The following is a 19,044-nucleotide window of genomic DNA, read 5'->3' as shown; positions in this document are numbered from 1 at the left end:
TTTGCTTGTGAAATGGGCAAGGTGTGTGACGTTGGCACCAGCTATTGGCCCCGGCTGGCCAGTTGATAGCCCTGGCTCGCACTGCCCCGATAGTGGAAAAGCGGCTATTGATCTGCTTCTTTGTGAAAGCATGAAAATTCCAAGACACATTGTCATAATATTTTGTCTGAAAGGTGTGATGAAAGAAAGATCATGAAAGAAAGATTCTGTTGGTGAGGGGTCACTGTGGGTCAAAGAAAGTTCAGGTGTGTGTGTTTATGATAATGTTGGATGGATAAATGGATGGTGGATAAAGTTCAGGATAGGATAAAAATCATAAAATGAAAGCATGTACTTCTCAAGTGTGTGTGTGTGATAGTGTTGGATGGATGTTGGGTGCAGTTCAGGGTAGTATAAAGTTAATCTCTGTGGAAAAGAAAGCATGTAATACTTGGGGTTTGTGCGTGTACGCGAGTGTGTGTATGCGCACGTGCACAGGTCCGAGGCCTTTATGTTTACAAGCACACGTGCGCATAAGTGCTCACCTAATGGATGAACATGCTCCTGAACACTAAATTTTTCACTTATTTTTGATCTCCCACATTCATTTTCTATGGCCAGTCATTTTTGACCGGGAACACCACAAGTGTAACTTTGTGCCATTTTGTACAAAATAAAAGCATTTTAAAACAAACTATCTGGTTAAACATTCAAGCACACTAGTGTGATAAATAGTACAGAAAGTTTTCATATTTTATTTAATATTGCCAAAATTATCCACAAAAAAAAATATATATATATATATATATATATATATATATATATATATATATATATATATATATAGACGTGGTTTGGACCAGACGGGCTAGCCTTCGCTCCCCACATGCATCAATGAACCTTGGGTGCCCATGACCCCGTCGCCGGTTCACTGGTTGTCCTTCCTTGGACCACTTTTGGTAGGTACTAACCAATGCATACCGGGAACACCCCACAAGACCTGCCATTTTGGAGATGCTCTGACCCAGTTGTCTAGCCATCACAATTTGGCCCTTGTCAAAGTTGCTCAGATCCTTACGCTTGCCCATTTTTCCTGCTTTCAACACATGAAATTCAAGAACTGACTGTTCACTTGCTACCTAATATATCCTACCCCTTGACAGGTGCCATTGTAACGAGATAATAAATGTTATTCACTTCACCTTTCAGTGGTTTTTATGTTGTGGCTGATCAGTGTAGATATCTAGATATCTAACGGGATATGTGGAGGGTGGGATTTTTGGAAATTGGGGCGTGTCTAATTCAACGGCTCAATCTTGAGAAAGTTCCAGAATGGCTAAAATCGCTTACACCACCTTAAATGATAGAGTTCTTTAAAACTGAGTAATCCAGAAATCACTTTATTTTCTGTATAGTCACACAGTACAAAAAGTACAGATGCGATGAAATCTCAAAGCGTGTCTCCATATGAAGTTACACACACACACACACACACACACACACACACACACACACACGTGAAATGGTTGACCCTCTTTGTATATATTGTTGGTTTTATTTTGTTTCTGTTAAGGGAATTATAAAATCCTCTGAGTAGCAGGCTAGCAGCTAGTTGTTTACTAATGACGGCTGTGGACTCCTCTCCTTTGTGTGTCATAATGTTTTGACCAATTACAGGCTGCAGCACCTCCCACAGTCACAGTCAGATAAAAATCCCCTGAAAATGGCTCAGAGGAACTATAGTTCCTTAGGTGTTGGTGGCGTAGTGGGCTAAAGCATATAACTAGTAATCAGAATGTTGCTGGTTCAATTCCCACAGCCATCACCATTGTGTGCTTGAGCAAGGCACTTAACTCCAGGTTGCTCCAGGGGGATTGTCCCTGGATAAAAGTGTCTTCCAAATGCATAAATATAGGTGCGAAAGTGATGAAAAGTACTAGTCCTGGGGTACCTAAAATGGGCTTTAGTGCCTGTGGGAAAGGGCGTTATGCTCAAAATTTCAATGCATCTGGCTAAGTTCACCAAAAGCCTTGTCTTGAATCATTGCTCATGTTAACTGAAGCATTGGCAGGAGTGTTGGATACTTGATACAACATCCATCTTAAGTTCCTATCTAAACTGAATCTCACTCAACATGCATAACATGTCATGGGTTAGGTTTTACTGTTGGAGTCTGGTAATTCCAAATCATAAAACTATAGAGCTGTTCAGGTTGTGGTCTACAAACCTGAAAGAGAAATCACCATGGGTTACATTTATGCATTTGGCAGACACTTTTATCCAAAGCAAATTACGATACCCTTATTACAGGTACAATCCCCCCCTGGAGCAACCTAGAGCTAAATGCCTTGGTCAAGGACACAATGGTGGTGGCTGTGGGGCTTGAACCAACTACCTTCTGTTTACCAATTCAGTGCTTTAGTCCACTACACCAACACCACAACACCTATGGGTGTTTATAATGGGTTTTTTGAACTTATGAGTAAATAAGGTATGTGGTAAACATTACTTGACGATACGTGGATGTTTTGTTCTATAACATAAATTACAGTAAGTCATATCTCAAAAATGAATTTTGATGGTGTATTGAATTGCATAATGTTTTTTTTAAAAACACACGCCGGCTTCAAAATCCACGTTTGAGGTATGAAAGTGTGTAATTTATGTTGTAGAACAAAACATTCACGTATCGTCAAGTAATGTTTACCACAAACCTTATTTTACTCATAAGTTCAAAAAAAAAAACCATTATAAAAACCCATAGGAAAGTCGCGAGGGAACCCATGGCGAATTACACTTCCGGGTTTGCCTACAAACTGACGTCACGGCTGAACAGCTCTGTTCAATAATGGCCGGGTCTTTGGAGGAGGGGACTACATTATTCATGTGTATACATGCTGGGCGGAGTCATGCCACGATTGCATTATTTAGGTCTGTTCAATTTCGCAAAAACTTCCTGACTGCCCTTACAAAAATCGAGAGTTCATGGCAAATTTGCCGCAAATTCGCCACTGATAATTTTCACATGTAAATGAGCTTTGCGGCAAATTGTCCATTGTTCCCAAAGGTTTGCCGGAGGTTCACCACTACCAGCAAAGAGCTGCAAACTGCTGGCAAACATTTACGGTGAATCAAAAGCTAATTTAGATGTGAAAATAATGAGCGGCAAATTTGCGGCTAGTTTAAGTTTTTTGTAAGGGTGGCACGATTTCAGTCAGACTAATGCATTTACATTACATTTTAAAAAGACCAATTATTGCTTTAATATGACTGAAATCAAACTTTTAAAGTGCATTTAAACGCACTCAGTGAGGTGCTAACAATGTAAGTGAATTGGGGCCATTCTGTAAATGTTAAAATATTTATTGTTTTAAAAGTGAAGCTACAAGATGTAAACAATATGTGTTGACATGTTTTAGTGTGATAAAATCGCTTAGTAACTTTTTCTGTTTAAAGTTATATCCAATTTTATAACGTTGTTACCATGACAACGTAACACCGTAAACCCTGTGATTTAAAGCAATATTCCAGGTTTAATACAAATTATGCTCAACTGACAGCATGTGGAACAATGATGATTACCACAAAAAGTCATTTCGACTCGTCCCTAATTTTTTTTTTTTTTTTTTAAGAGCAAAAATCTGGGTTTTATTGAGGCACTTACAATAGAAGTGAATGGGGCCAACCCATAAACATTAAAATACTCACTGTTTTAAAAATTGCCACAAAATATAAACAATATGTGTTTTAACTTATTTAACAGTAATCGTTTCTGTGTACGACTACTTTGCCGTGACAACGTAACACTAAAACCGCCATAAAAACAACGATTTAAACAACTTTACATTTTAAATTAACAGGAGAATTTATGTAAGTGCTTTTATAAAATAATCTTCACATTTCTGTGTTTAAACTCTCCGAAAATTGGCCCCATTCACTTCCATTGTAAATGCCTCACTGTAACCTTGATTTTTGCTTCTTTTTTTAAAACGAAAAGGAGAAACGAGTCGCAATAAAATTTTTTGGCTATCAACATTATACCACATATGCTGTCGATTAACTTGTTTTGAACTCAGAATATTCCTTTAAACAACTTTACATCTCAAATAATACATGAGTTGTAACAGAAGAATAGGGCTAGGGTATAGAGTGCAATATATCATTGCATCTGTATAAAAAACATTGCATCTCTGAGATGTCCTTACTAATATAGTGAAACCATATTCTTCTGTGTGTTCACAGAAGAGCTGATTCATCCAGGCGTTGGAGAATGATCTCATGCCTCCTCTCACTTTGTCCTCCCCTCTGTCTAGCCCTCTTAAAGAAACAACCGCCGCTTTTCAAATCAAAACAAGGGCCTCCCTTTGGCTGCTGTTGGAATAATCACACTGCAGTAGTCTGGGCTGACTGACTGAAGTTAAACAAGAGCAGTAATGAAAGAAAAAAAGATTCAGTTCCATTTATGTCCTTTACTGGCGAAAACCAGGATATGCAGCTCAGAATACAAGATGAGAAAATCTGAAGAAAAACTTCCCACTGCACATAATTAGTGTCTTTTATGTATGCTGTTATATTTAGAGAAAAGTGGGAGTGATTTAAATCAGCAGTTGGCCTGTTTGCTGTTGTATGGATGAAATATGCAAAGCAAAAGTGACCCTTAAAATAGGACAACACTTGGAGGGTGAAGTTGGACACTTGGGTCTTCCTCATAAGGGATCATATCTGGCCTACCCTGCATGTTTAGTGGGTTAGTATTAACAAAACTTACATTACATTAAGAAGATCCAGATCTGAATTTCAGATATTAATCCTAGTAGACACTTTATTTTGCCTTTTAATTCATAGCCTGTGTGTGGCTTTGACCTAAGGTTGCTAATTTGAGTTTCTGAAGGCAGGCTTTCAGTTGTCCTGCAATCATTGAACTGATTGTTAAAAGGAGACGAATGAATGCTGATTAACATCATGATGATGTTTTCATGTCTGTCTTTTGTCTGCATTTTCAGAATGGTCCCTTTCATTTGCTGATGACCAAGAGACCGTTGGCAGAGGACTGTGAGTTTGACTGGCTAAAAAGTTTGGCGCATCGTGGATAGCCACATTAATTAAATTTGGAGAGTTTGGTTAAAGTTATTAAAGCATTTACGAACGTGGATCAAAGAATGCCTTAAATGCCTTTTTCCTTGAGTTGATTTATGAAACCTTATGTTTAAAGTTCGACACCATTGTTTACATGAGGAGAGCAAGAGAAGGTACGTTGTACTTTAAGACACTTGCTTTACACATTTTGAAGTAAACAACAATTAAAATCAAGCTACACGTCTCCAGTGTGCCAACCCTTGTAACACCTTCAAAACTTTATAACCTTCAAAACGCACATAGTGGTAAAGTTAATTATCACATGAAGTCAAATGCGCACTTAATTACATCACTAGTTAATTTCCCTTCCCTTGCGTTCACATGTACTCTTAATCAAGTGCATGGGCTAATCCGAACAGACAGCGCGTGTAGATATTACATGATCAAATTTGTGCTGATTAACTCTGATTTACTCTTTACAAGCATTAATGTTTACTGTTTCCATCAAAGCACATGCAAATTCCATATCAATGATAAGCAAAGTTAAAGGAACAGTTCACACAAAAATGAAAAATCTGTCATCATTTACTCACCCTCATGCCATTCCAGATGTGTATGACTTTCTTTTTTCTGCAGAACACAACGATTTTTTAGAAAACTTACTCAGCACTTTAGGTCCATACAATGCAAGTGAAAGGTGACCAGAACTTTGAAGCTCCAAAAAGCACATAAACACAGCATAAAATTAATTCATATGATTCCAGTGGTTAAATCCACATCTTGGGTGAGAACAGACCAAAGTGTGACTCTTTTTTCACTGTAGGGGAGAGCGGAGTACAAACTAACGCTGGGCTAGTTGTAACACACATGGTTTAAATGTTTCCACACACACTGGAAAGACAAAACTTAATTTGTTTACTTTTTGCCTTATCAACACTGTGCAGAGAAAAAAATACGGCAAAATGTAAAAAACTTTGGAATTTACAGTAGCAAAAGTAAAAATTCACACGGAAGTTAATTTTCATCTCTATTGTTAATGTTTATTTAAAACTACACTGCCTGGACAAATAATAATAATTGCCGTTTGGATTTAAATAAGCAGATTGAATCATTATTGCAGTGATTAATATTTTTCAGCTGGCAACAATTAATTTAACCCTATCTGATGCAGTGTGTCTAATTTCTTAAACATCCTTGTCAGAAGATGTATCCCATGGTCGTGGAAAAGATGTTATTGTGTTTCAGAAGGGGCAAATTATGAACTGACTGTTTGCAAAACAGTAACTGGATTTGAATAAAAATGATCGTTATTATCAACTGAATGTCAGATGCAAATATAAACGTTTTGGCCGTTGGCATAGCTAGCTCATGCAATTTAAATAAAAAAGATGGTCAGGGATAAAGTTGCCGTTGATCCTGTAATGAGATGAAAGTTAGTGTATAAGCTACTGCAACTCCACATGTTGGGCAGGAGGCGGCGCCGAGGACGATCATTTCCACTGAAGAAGATTATTGTTACAGTTCCCCAGTAGACCGGGCCCGACTCGGCCATGTGGCCTCTCTCAGCTCCGAATAAGTGCTAACGAATGAAGAAACGAGGCGTTGCTGAACGTTGTTAGCCACTGCGGATGCTCCTCAGATACGCGAGAGCGCTTCGTGTGGGATAGTAATGTGGTCGAGCTGAATCTATTGATTATTGTCAAGTTTCTGTCTGCTCTTCCATAGGATAATGAGTAATCGCTATGCGGTCATTGAGGAGGCGGGTATCTCACAGACATCCGGAATCCGTCGCGGAATCCAACAGCTGTATCGCGAATCAGTGCGCGGCGCTGAGAGTCAAAGCGGCCCGCTGTAGGACCTCGTACCTACCGCGCATCGTTGTGTGATGGCTGGGCGGACACAGTTATTTCGCCACCCGCAGCACTGTTTGTGGAGGATTACTGTATGAGACAATCGTACATCATTTACGTGTCTTGATTGAGACTCATTTTTCCCATAATATGGCTGATCAGAGCAACATTCAGTCCGCCGCCTCCAAAAGCATCCGGCCGTTTAAATCCAGTGAGGAATACCTGTACGCCATGAAGGAGGATCTGGCTGAATGGCTGAACACGCTGTACGACCTGGACATCACGGCGGACACTTTTATGGAGTGTCTGGAGACCGGCTGCGCGCTTTGCCGGCATGCCAATAACGTTAACCGCGCCGCCCACGAATTCAAGGCAAAGTATCCAGATGCGGCGCAGTCGCTACGGATACCCAGCAAGGATGTGGTCTTCCAGTCGAGGAACGTCATACCTGGATCTTTTTTGGCCAGGGACAACGTGTCAAACTTCATCGGCTGGTGCAGACAGGAGCTCTGGATCAAAGATGTGCTCATGTTCGAGACCAACGACCTGGTGGAGAGATGTAACGAGAAGAACTTCGTGCTGTGCCTGCTGGAGGTGGCTCGCCGGGGGGCCAAATTCGGCGTGCTCGCACCCATGTTGATTCAACTCGAAGAGGAGATCGAGGAAGAGATACGGGACCAGGAAAACCTGACGGAGGTTCAAGGGGAGTCGAGCCCGCCAAACAGGACGTTTGGCCGGAAGGAGAGCATTGGCGAGCCCGACCCAGAGCTGTTGGCCCGCTGGCAACAGCAGCAGAAGAGAGTCCTTTTGGATATGCGCAACCTGGACGAACTGGTGAGTTCACATTTGACACCTGTCAGCACAATCAGGCTGATCTTGCATTAGGACAGGGTATATTATAATCAGTCTGGGCAGCCAAGCTAAAGATTAGTCTCATTAGAACCTGTTGCATTTTAATACTCAAAAAACACATCTTGCATATTCGAAACACTAGATGTGGGTGTGATGTGTTTTGATGATTTCTGGTGTCAGTGGTTTAATTAGTTGTGTTGCTGTTTAGAAATCTGGATCAAAATTACACATAGTGTACAAAGCCGCTAAAGGCCCCTGGGGTAAAAGGCACTCTTGATTTTATTTTCTCCCAAAACACTAAACAGCAACAAAAAGTATCACTGTACTTTCCTTAACACCTGTTTGTCACTATACACTGCTAAATATTCCTGATCTATGAGATTTTTGAGCGCAATGTCTAACATTTAATTTTGAGGTAAGTTGATCTAATATTTAATAATTTATAAAATGTTGCAAATTTGTTTAGCTATTGAGAATCCCTGAAATCATCACATTTATTTTTAAACAAAATAGTTATCATTTTCAGTTTTGTTCTAAGTCATTATACAGGTGCATCTCAATAAATTAGAATGTTGTGGAAAAGTTCATTTATTTCAGTAATTCAACTCAAATTGTGAAACTCGTGTATTAAATAATTCAATGCACACAGACTGAAGTAGTTGAAGTCTTTGGTTCTTTTAATTGTGATGATTTTGGCTCACATTTAACAAAAACCCACCAATTCACTATCTCAAAAAATTAGAATACATCATAAGACCAATAAAAAAAACATTTTTAGTGAATTGTTGGCCTTATGGAAAGTATGTTAATTTACTGTATATGTACTCAATACTTGATAGGGGCTCCTTTTTGCTTTAATTACTGCCTCAATTCGGCATGGCATGGAGGTGATCAGTTTGTGGCACTGCTGAGGTGGTATGGAAGCCCAGGTTTCTTTGACAGTGGCCTTCAGCTCATCTGCATTTTTTGGTCTCTTGTTTCTCATTTTCCTCTTGACAATACCCCATAGATTCTCTATGGGGTTCAGGTCTGGTGAGTTTGCTCACCAAGCACACCAACACCATGGTCATTTAACCAACTTTTTGTGCTTTTGGCAGTGTGGGCAGGTGCCAAAGCCTGCTGGAAAATGAAATCAGCATCTTTAAAAAGCTGGTCAGCAGAAGGAAGCATGAAGTGCTCCAAAATTTCTTGGTAAACGGGTGCAGTGACTTTGGTTTTCAAAAAACACAATGGACCAACACCAGCAGATGACATTGCACACCAAATCATCACAGACTGTGGAAACTTAACGCTGGACTTCAAGCAACTTGGGCTATGAGCTTCTCCACCCTTCCTCCAGACTCTAGGACCTTGGTTTCCAAATGAAATACAAAACTTGCTCTCATCTGAAAAGAGTACTTTGGACCACTGGGCAACAGTCCAGTTCTTCTTCTCCTTAGCCCAGGTAAGACGCCTCTGACGTTGTCTGTGGTTCAGGAGTGGCTTAACAAGAGGAATAAGACAACTGTAGCCAAATTCCTTGACACGTCTGTGTGTGGTGGCTCTTGATGCCTTGACCCCAGCCTCAGTCCATTCAGTTCACCCAAATTCTTGAATCGATTTTGCTTGACAATCCACATAAGGCTGCGGTTCTCTCGGTTGGTTGTGCATCTTTTTCTTCCACACTTTTTCCTTCCACTCAACTTTCTGTTAACATGCTTGGATACAGCACTCTGTGAACAGCCAGCTTCTTTGGCAATGAATGTTTGTGGCTTACCCTCCTTGTGAAGGGTGTCAATGATTGTCTTCTGGACAACTGTCAGATCAGCAGTCTTCCCCATGATTGTGTAGCCTAGTGAACCAAACTGAGAGACCATTTTGAAGGCTCAGGAAACCTTTGCAGGTGTTTTGAGTTGATTATCTGATTGGCATGTCACCATATTCTAATTTTTTGAGATAGTGAATTGGTGGGTTTTTGTTAAATGTGAGCCAAAATCATCACAATTAAAAGAACCAAAGACTTAAACTACTAAAGACTGTGTGCATTGAATTTATTTAATACACGAGTTTCACAATTTGAGTTGAATTACTGAAATAAATGAACTTTTCCACGACATTCTAATTTATTGAGATGCACCTGTATATACATATATACACCGATGAGCCAAAACATTATGACCACTCACAGGTGAAGCGAATAACGTTGATCATCTCCTAACAAGACACATGTCAATGTCTGGGTGATTAGTTAATCGAACAATGAGTTCTTGTAGTCAGCATGTTGAATGCAGGAGAAATGGGCAGGAGTAAAGATCTGAGTGACTTTGACAAGGGCCAAATTGTTAAAGCCAAATGACTGGGTCAGAGCATCTCTGAAATGGTGGGGTACTCCCGGTCAGCAGTGGTGAGTACCTACCAACAGTGGTCCAAGGAGGGACAAACCACAAACCGGCGAAAGGGTGTTGGGCACCCAAAGCTCATGGATGCACGAGGGCAACGAAGACTATCCTATCTGGTCCAAACCGACAGAAGGTTTTCTGTGGCACAAGCAGTTTTGGGTGTAATGCATTTCTAAGTAATTCATTACTGTAATTAAATTATATTTTCATTGAAAAAAGTAAAGGGATTACTCTTTTTCAGTAATTTCATGACAGTTACTTCTGATTGATTGCATTAAATACTGTACAGACTATAGAACAATTCTATTTAAAACAATAGTGAATTTAAAATTGAAAGGTAACATCTAATTTTCTAATTTAACACTGCCCCCTTAAATTCTTTGGCCAGTTCATTAATAATATTTTATTTTATATGATTTATTTGAAAGAATTAAAAGAACAGTTTCAAGTCTATCCTTGTATTTTTCATCTGGTCGAGGTTGATAAGGGTTTTAGAAAGTAATTAGTAATAAGTAATGCAATAACTTTTTAGACAGGGTAATTATTACAGTAATCTAATTACACCATAGAAGATGTAATTAATAGTTAGTAATTAATTACTTTTTAGAGTAACTTACCCTACACTGGGCACAAGTCACAGAAAATTTTAATGATGGTTACGGGAGGAATGTGTCACAGCACACAGTGCATCACACCCTGCTGCGTTTGTGGCTGTGTAGCCACAGAACGGTCAGAGTGCCCATGATGACCCCGTTCACCATCGAATGCGCCTACAATGGGCATGTGAGCATCGGAACTGGACCTTGGAGCAGTGGAAGAAGGTCGCCTGGTCTGATGAATCCCGTTTTCTTTTACATCACGTGGACGGCCGTGTATGTGTGCGCCGTTTACCTGGGTTAATGATGGCACCAGGATGCACTGTGGGAAGATGACAAGCCAAGGAGGGAGTGTGATGCTCTGGGCAATTTTGTCCTGGGAAACACTGGGTCCGGCCATTAATGTGGATGTCAAATTGACACGTGCCACCTACCTAAACATCGTTGCAGACCAGAAACACCGCTTCATGGCAATGGTATTCCCTGATGGCAGTGGCCTCTTTTAGCAGGATAATGTACCCTGCCACACTACACACATTGTTCGGGAATGGTTTGAGGAACATGATGAGTTCAAGGTGTTGCCCTGGCCACCAAATTCCCCAGATCTCAATCCGATTGAGCATCTGTGGAATGTGCTGGACCAACAAGTCTGATCCACGGCAGCGCCACCACGCAACTTACAGGACTTGAAGGATCTGCTGCTAAAGTCTTGGTGCCAAATACCACAGGACAACTTCAGGGGTCTTGTAGAGTCCATGCCTCGACGGGTCAGCGCTGTTTTGGCAGCAGGCGGAGGACCAACAGCATATTAGGCAGGTGGTCATAATATTACTCTGCAATTTGCTAAATTAATGCAATTGCATCAATAACATAAAATAACATCCCAAAGGAGATTCGAGGCAGAACTGCCTAGTGTGGGGAAAGTGCTCTCCCAAGGGAATATCTTATTGATATTTGGTCGTGTGTGTGTTCAGGATGAAAGGTCAGAAAGTGCGTGATAGGTATTTATTTGTAGCATCTGATTCAACATATTTTCCATCATGGACCATCAGCATGTAGAATGCCGATAATCAATGATGTATCTCACTTATGTGCTTTCTTGAGGGTGAAAGGTTGTTCCTTTTGGATCAGAGCTATTGAATTTTGGTCTGGTCTGTGTGAATGAGCCCAAACAGTTTACTATACAGAAATACAAAGTCTGGCCACTCAGTTATGCTCTTCTCATTAAGAATAAAGCAAGGCCAGCAGGAGAGCTATGCGCTATCTATTTACATTTAAGCATTTGGTAGATGCTTTTATCCAAAGCGACTTACAGTGCATTCAAGGTATAAATTTTATAAGTTTGTGTGTTCCCTGGGAATCCTTAACATTTAAATCAGATCCTAATTTGTAACAGGTTTAGGCCCCTTTTCACTTACGTAACCTTCAGATTTTGAAGGGTTTAAAAGATTGATGCTAGTGCAGAGATTTGACTGATGATCTCAGGCTTGTTATTGCATTTCTCTGCTGTGCTGCAGCAAGAGGAGAAATATTGTTGGATGCTTCATCAATTGCATTGTGCTTCTGTCAGTCCTGATAATCTGCTCTCATCAAATTATCTAGTCATCAAAATATTTTGGGGGAACAACAGGGGAAAGTTCGCAATCTCCCATAAGCACTGGTGCACAGGGACGTTATTTGACTGATAATTTGACTGTGTCCCAGTTACTGTGTGCCGGATGACAGTGTGTTTATTGCCTGACTAGAATTTCCCTCTAAAAGTCCCTCTCTTTTATCCATTATGACTCTTATCAACAGCAGCAATTTCATCACTTAAAACTGTCAAATCGGCAACAGATATATCAATCTATACTGTACATGCTTTCATATAAAGTTGAGGTATTGATCTAGTACTGGTCTGAAAGAGCTGTCAGCTCTCGGTGAGCATGTAAACACCTTTTTCCTAAGCTAGAACTGCAAGCATCAGCATGAGTTCAGGGAGGGTGAAGTAAACAGTAGACTTAAGGTGCTGTTACCTTAGGAATTTGTTCCGTTTGTAATTTTACAATACAAATTGTTGGCATTTTTACTGAAAGCATTGCATTCCTACATTATACAGTCAGTGATTTAAGCGTTGTCACACACAGAGAGGTTTTATTTGTGCCTTTTTATGGGTGACCTTGTCTAGATCCTCGCATACAGCTGCTAGTCATCATATCTCATGAGCCATGTGGTCGAATAGAGAAACTGGTTTTGTCCTGCTGTGACAGGGTGGATTCAAAAACGGGCAGCAAGTCCAAACATTGCATCACCCTGAACCTTCAGGACACGCTGGAGCACTCAGCAGAATTCAGCTGTCCAATCCAATACTTTCTTTCTTGTCTTCTTTGATATAATGTGTTGTGAGATTACTAGCCCTATATAATTACAAGATTTCTCACAGCCTTTGGTCTCTGACAGGCAAGTTTGTACAAAACTTTTGCTTTGATTCACGTACAGATGACCTTGTTGCCACAGTCCATAAATCTGACATGGAACCACTTGCATGACTAAATACATTTAAACACCTCTACTTATGCATTCAGACTTCCACTTATATATTAAGTAGCTTGTTGTTTAACAGTTTCAAGCAATTTGAGAATGTGGAAGTTCTTTTTTTACTTTGTTTTTCTCTTTTCATCATGACGCTTGCTATATCGTTTTTGAATGAAACCGTTGTAAACACTTTGATTCAGTGTTACTTCACAGTGCTGGAAAACTGGCAGTACTAGCCCACATTGTGGTCCTTAAATTTTAATTTAGCAAACATTTATAGTGTTATAACTTCAGTTGTCGTCTCCACTATTCTGACACAAATTGGCACTTGAACGTTTGCCAGATCCCTGTTATTTTTATCCGTAGTCGTGGTGTTCACCATGTGAAAGTTGAATGTATGTTGTAATCTAGGCAGCAGGACTGATCTCTGGACATAAATTTTGATGTATCGGATTTAGTTTGTAGATTTTAGTTTATCATTTTTAAAAAAACATTTTTTTTATAACACATTTTTATTGATTCATGCAGCAAATCACACAGACATAATAGAAAATACAACCTCAAACCACTTGAAAATGTTTTTTTTTTTTTGACCACATATGAACCTCTGTACTTTCAACCAAAACTCTTGTATCCTAACACATCCCCAAAAAACATGGGATGTGTCCCCGTCTTCCAATTGGCATCTCCAGCAGGTGGGTGTGTCTTTAAGACCAAGCTTATACATTCTAGAGGGGGGTCCAATAAAATTGATGCAAAATCTTAAATTGCATAAGGCGCACCCTTGCATCTCTAGATGCAGACTTGATGTTTTTAAAATCCCAGCCCACACCCCATCCTCCAACACCAAATTAAAATATTTCTCCCATAATCTCTTAATAGAAGTTAAAGCTCCATCCCCCAAACTCTGAATTAGCAAAGTGTAATACACTGATGCCACATATCCTTTACCAAAAGCAGCAAGCACCTCTCCCAAAGTATCTGCTGCTCTAGGGGGGTGTATGCTACTCCCAAAATAGTACAGAGCAGGTGGCGCAACTGAAAATACCTAAAAAACTAAGATCTGGGAATCCCAAAATGTTGAGTCAAATTATCAAAGGATCTCAACACTCCGTTCTCATATAGATCACCGAGTGCAGAAACCCCCCTGACAATCCATTCTGACCAGCAGATACATAATTACATAATCAATACATAATTTTGGGTTCAACCATATGCTCGAAGCAGCATTCAAATAAATGTCCGAATTAAACACTCTGGACACTTTTGTCCATACTGAGTTCAAATGCGTGATGACTGGGTGTAACTAAATTTCACCGGTTAATTTGATAGACAGGCCCTGCAATGGTGAAATAGGGGCAAGAAATTCTTGTTCAATACAAAACCAAGGAGGGGCCCTTTCAGGTGGAAGCGACCAATGAGCCAAATGTCTGAGACCGAAAGCATAATAATAAAACAAAATCTTGGGTAGGCCTAGTCCATCTTTGACAATCAGCCTATGTAATTTGTTGAAGTGCAATCTGGGACGCTTACCATTCCAAATGAAGGACTTCGCTATACTTTCAAATTGCTTAAAATAAGAGAGGGGGACATCTATAGGGAGTGACTGTAGCAGGTGGTTGAATTTTGGAATACAATTCATTTTAGTTACATTGACCTTCCCAATCATCGATAAATGTAGTGAAGCCCACCTGTCCACATCGCTCGAAAATATTTTTATTAGAGGGTCAAAATTAACTCTAACTAAGTCAGACAAATTTGGTGGAAATAAAATACCTAAATATTTAATGCCCTGTTTGGGCCACTGGAAAGCGCCCGGCTGGAAAGCCACTACTGGACAGTATGCTGTCAGAGCCAAAGCTTTGGATTTAGACCAATTGACTTTGTATCCTGAGAACTTGGAGAAGGAATTAATAATTCTGTAGAGGCAAGGCATAGATCTAGAAGGGTCGGAGACAAATAATAAAATATCATCTGCATAAAGCAAAAGCTTATGCGCCACACCTCCCGCAATCACCCCTGGAAAATTATCCTCTTCTCTTATCGCGGCTGCTAATGGCTCCATGGCAAGACAGAACAATAATGGGGAAAGTGGGCAACCCTGCCGAGTGCCCCTGTTCAGAGTAAAATAATCTGAAATTAATCTGTTTGTTTGTACTGCTGCTACAGGGTGTCTATAAAGTAACTTAATCCAACCAAAAAATGTACTCCAGAACCCACACATTTCCAAAATCTTAAAAAGATAATCCCATTCAACCATATCAAATGCCTTTTCAGCGTCGAGTGAGATGGCAGCAACCAGAGTCTGATCATTCACCACTGACCTCATGATATTGATGAAACGCCTAATATTATCAGAAGAGCTATGGCCCCGAATAAACCCCACCTGATCTATATGTATAAGAGATGTCATAACTTTACTTAATCGGTTAGTCAGAATTTTTGACAACATTTTTACATCTAACTGGATCAGGGAATTAGGGTGGTAACTTTTACACTCGCTTGGATCTTTATCCTTTTTAAGAATCAGACTGATCCGGGCTTGGTCATGGTTGGGGGAAGCTTTCCATTGTTTGATGCTTCTGTATAAACTTCTAGCAAAAGTGGAGCCAGTTCTGTTGCACAAGATCTAAAAAATTCAGTGGCAAATCCATCTGGCCCCGGAGCTTTGCCTGTAGGCAGGGACTTAATTACCTTGTCAAGTTCCTCCAAGGTTATCTCAGAATCAAGAGAGTTTTTTTGCTCGGTTGTCAGTTTAGGGAGTTCTAATAGAAATTTTCCAATATCTTCATCAGTAAATGAAGACGTGGAACTATAGAGATCAAAATAGAACTCCCTAAAAGCGTTATTATTATCACTGGTCGAGGTAAATATTTCACTGGCAGAAGATTTTATTGAGGGAATGGTAGAAAAAGACTCTCTCTGTTTTATATATCTAGCTAAAAGCTTCCCTGCTTTGTCCCCCAACTCAAAGTATGACTGTCTTGCCCTGAATAACCAAAACTCCACTTTCCGCAACAAAATAGCATTATATCTATATTTCAATTGGGTCAATTCTCTGAGGCCATCAGACGACATACGACATTTCAGCTCTGCCTCTGCCCTTTTAATATTCCCTTCCAATTCCACAAGTTCTTGTGCTTTGGATTTTTTGAGGAATGAGGCATACTGTATGATCCGATCCCTAAGAACCACCTTAATTGCCTCCCAAGCCACGCCCACAGAAGATACTGAGGACCAGTTGGTCTCCATATAAACATGGAGTTCAACCTTTAACATTTGTTGGAAATCAGGATTTTGTAAAAGGGATACATTAAAGTGGCAACTATATGATTTCTTTTTCTCCGTATGTGGCAACATCTCTAAACTCATCAGGGCATGATCTGAGACTAAGATGTTTCCAATTGAGCAATCAACTACAGATGAAATGAGGGACTTAGATATATAAAAAAAAAAATCTATTCTAGATTAGGTTTTATGAACTGATGAAAAAAATTTATAGTCCCTACCAGATGGGTTCAAAAGTCGCCAGATATCTGCAAGACCAAGATTTTTACACATCCTGTGAAGTGTCACTCTTTCTCTAGGGGGCTTACACACTTTCGCTTCTCTATGATCAAGAACTGATTCCATCAAAAGATTAAAGTCTCCTCCCAATATTATATCATAAGGGGTGCCAGCGGTTTGCAGCATCCCTTCAAGAGGTTTATGCATTAGGTGCATAAATATTAGCCAAAATTAGCCTTTGTCCCTGAATTTCAACTAAAACAATAGAGACTCATCCTAATTTATCCTTAATCTGTTTGAGATATTTGAATTGTAGATGTTTATTCATCAATATAATAACTCCCCTGCTCTTACTTGAGCCAGCACTAAAAAAAACATGTCCACCCCATATCTTCCCAAATGTTTCAGCTTCCTGTGGGGAAAGATGTGTTTCTTGAAGAAACACTATATCATATTTCTTACGCTTAAGAAAAGTAACAACCTTTCTTCTTTTTATGGGGTGCCCCAACCCACATTCCATGTGGAGAGGGATAATCCATTCATATTAACGATTGACATCTTGATATAATAGGAAAAAAAATGTGTGTCAAAAACAAGATTATACAGACCACAATCCCCATTAGTGCAACATTCAAACCCCGAACTCCCCCCCGAACCAAAAAAAAGAAAAAGAAACTGTGCGCATTAACCCCACGCACGAGAGTGCCAACTGGCATCAATCCCTCCAAACTCAGAAGGTCCATGCACGCCTGCAAGAGCCCCCACGACAACTTTGCCATCGGATTGCTCAATTTTGCCTCACAAATTTGTAAGGCAAAATTACATAACAGAAAATACTTTGTAAAACAAACCTTTGCCAATAGGCATCATAAAAACACGTAACATATAGATTCATTCACAGAACTGACTCAAAGATGTGTTCTTCCACAGAACAAAATTCCAGCCTGTTCAGTGTCCTCGAACAGTCAAACAGATGAACGGTGAACCAGTTGCTTATGAATGCAGCAGATGACGTAATCATTCCAATGTCCCGCAGAAAAACTCTGCAAATCAAACCCCAGCTAACAGGAGGCATAAGATCAAAGAACATGCAGGTTCATCCACAAAACTGTACCAAAGCAGTGTTACTCCACAAAGCAAACTCCAGCCGCTAGGCGGAACCATCATAAGCAGCAGCAAAACAGGAATCCCATTTCTTCGGGTGATCAAGAGTCAAGTTCACTCAGAGGGCACATTAAAAGAATACACCATGACTTACTCAGACCGCCAACTGTTAAAAAGACATCCTTTGTGTGGGCATGTAAACATTTTGTGGTCATCCATAGTGTCTAATCTCAATCTGGCCAGGAACTTCAGTGCAGAAGCTATCTTCTGTCAATGCAAAAGATTCTTTAAGGAAAAGTGTTATTCCACCAAACAGACTCCAGCCGTCAGGCGGAGTCAACGCAAAAAGAAACAAAAATGACTCCCAACTACCTCCAACAGTAGAGTCAATGAACAGCGAGTCGATCCACTTACATGAGAAAAACCCCAATGGTTTACTCACTCATAGATTGTATAAAAGACAGTGCTTGTTTCAGACACGTGAATACTTTGCGGCTGTCCTTCGTCTCTATTCTCAGTCTGGCCGGAAACATCAGTGCAAAAACGATATTTCTTTGATGCAAGAGTTTCTTACACTCCTTGAATCGCTCGCGTTTCTCTCTTGTCGAATTCGAAGTCCGGGAACAAGAAAATACTGTGATTCTTCCAAGAAAGCCTTCCCTTGTTCCTCGCCTGGCGCAACACAAGATCTTTATCGGATGATCTCAGAAATTTGACCAAAATCGATAGGGGCCTGTTTCCCTCAGTAGATCTACCCGTCGGAACTCTGTGAGCTCGCTCGATTTCCAGCCCGTGGCCCGTTATGTCGAGCAGACTCGGGAAGAGTTCATCCAAGAATTTCACCATATCTCTGGCCTCCTCATGCTCAGGAATTCCAACAATTCGGTCGTTATTCCTGCGATTTCTATTCTCAAGATCTTCCAAGAACACATTCCAAATCAACTTTGGTCACGGGTGGATTAGCGGGTAATTCCCTCTCCGATGACTCAAAACAATCGATTCATCTCTCAACATCCGTCACTCTTGTGACTAACTCAGCTAATTTTGTTTCCATCGCCGTAATCGATCGACGTATAACAGCGAGATCCTCCAAGACAGCATCATGAATCCTCGTCAGCATCACCGACATGTTGGACAGTTGACACTGGATCTCCTCTCTCGTTGCACCAACCAAATCAAGTCCGGTCT

At 40.2% G+C, this 19,044-nt stretch overlaps 1 protein-coding gene across 1 annotated transcript in view; it reads left to right on the top strand.

Annotated features, from left to right (window-relative positions):
• The first annotated feature begins 5,512 nt into the window (after positions 1-5,512).
• Positions 5,513-19,044, top strand: part of LOC127428345 (GAS2-like protein 1) — a 61,532-nt gene continuing 48,000 nt past the window's right edge. The window contains exon 1 of the mRNA XM_051676690.1: positions 5,513-7,739. Within this exon, the coding sequence (XP_051532650.1) occupies positions 7,056-7,739 (684 nt within the window). The 5' untranslated portion in view covers positions 5,513-7,055. The remainder of the gene's footprint in view (positions 7,740-19,044) is intronic.

This window comes from Myxocyprinus asiaticus, chromosome 3 (assembly GCF_019703515.2).
Source record: "Myxocyprinus asiaticus isolate MX2 ecotype Aquarium Trade chromosome 3, UBuf_Myxa_2, whole genome shotgun sequence".
Taxonomy (NCBI): domain Eukaryota; kingdom Metazoa; phylum Chordata; class Actinopteri; order Cypriniformes; family Catostomidae; genus Myxocyprinus; species Myxocyprinus asiaticus.
Note: the sequence above shows the minus strand (reverse complement) of the source record. Positions and strands in the feature narration are given on the sequence as shown.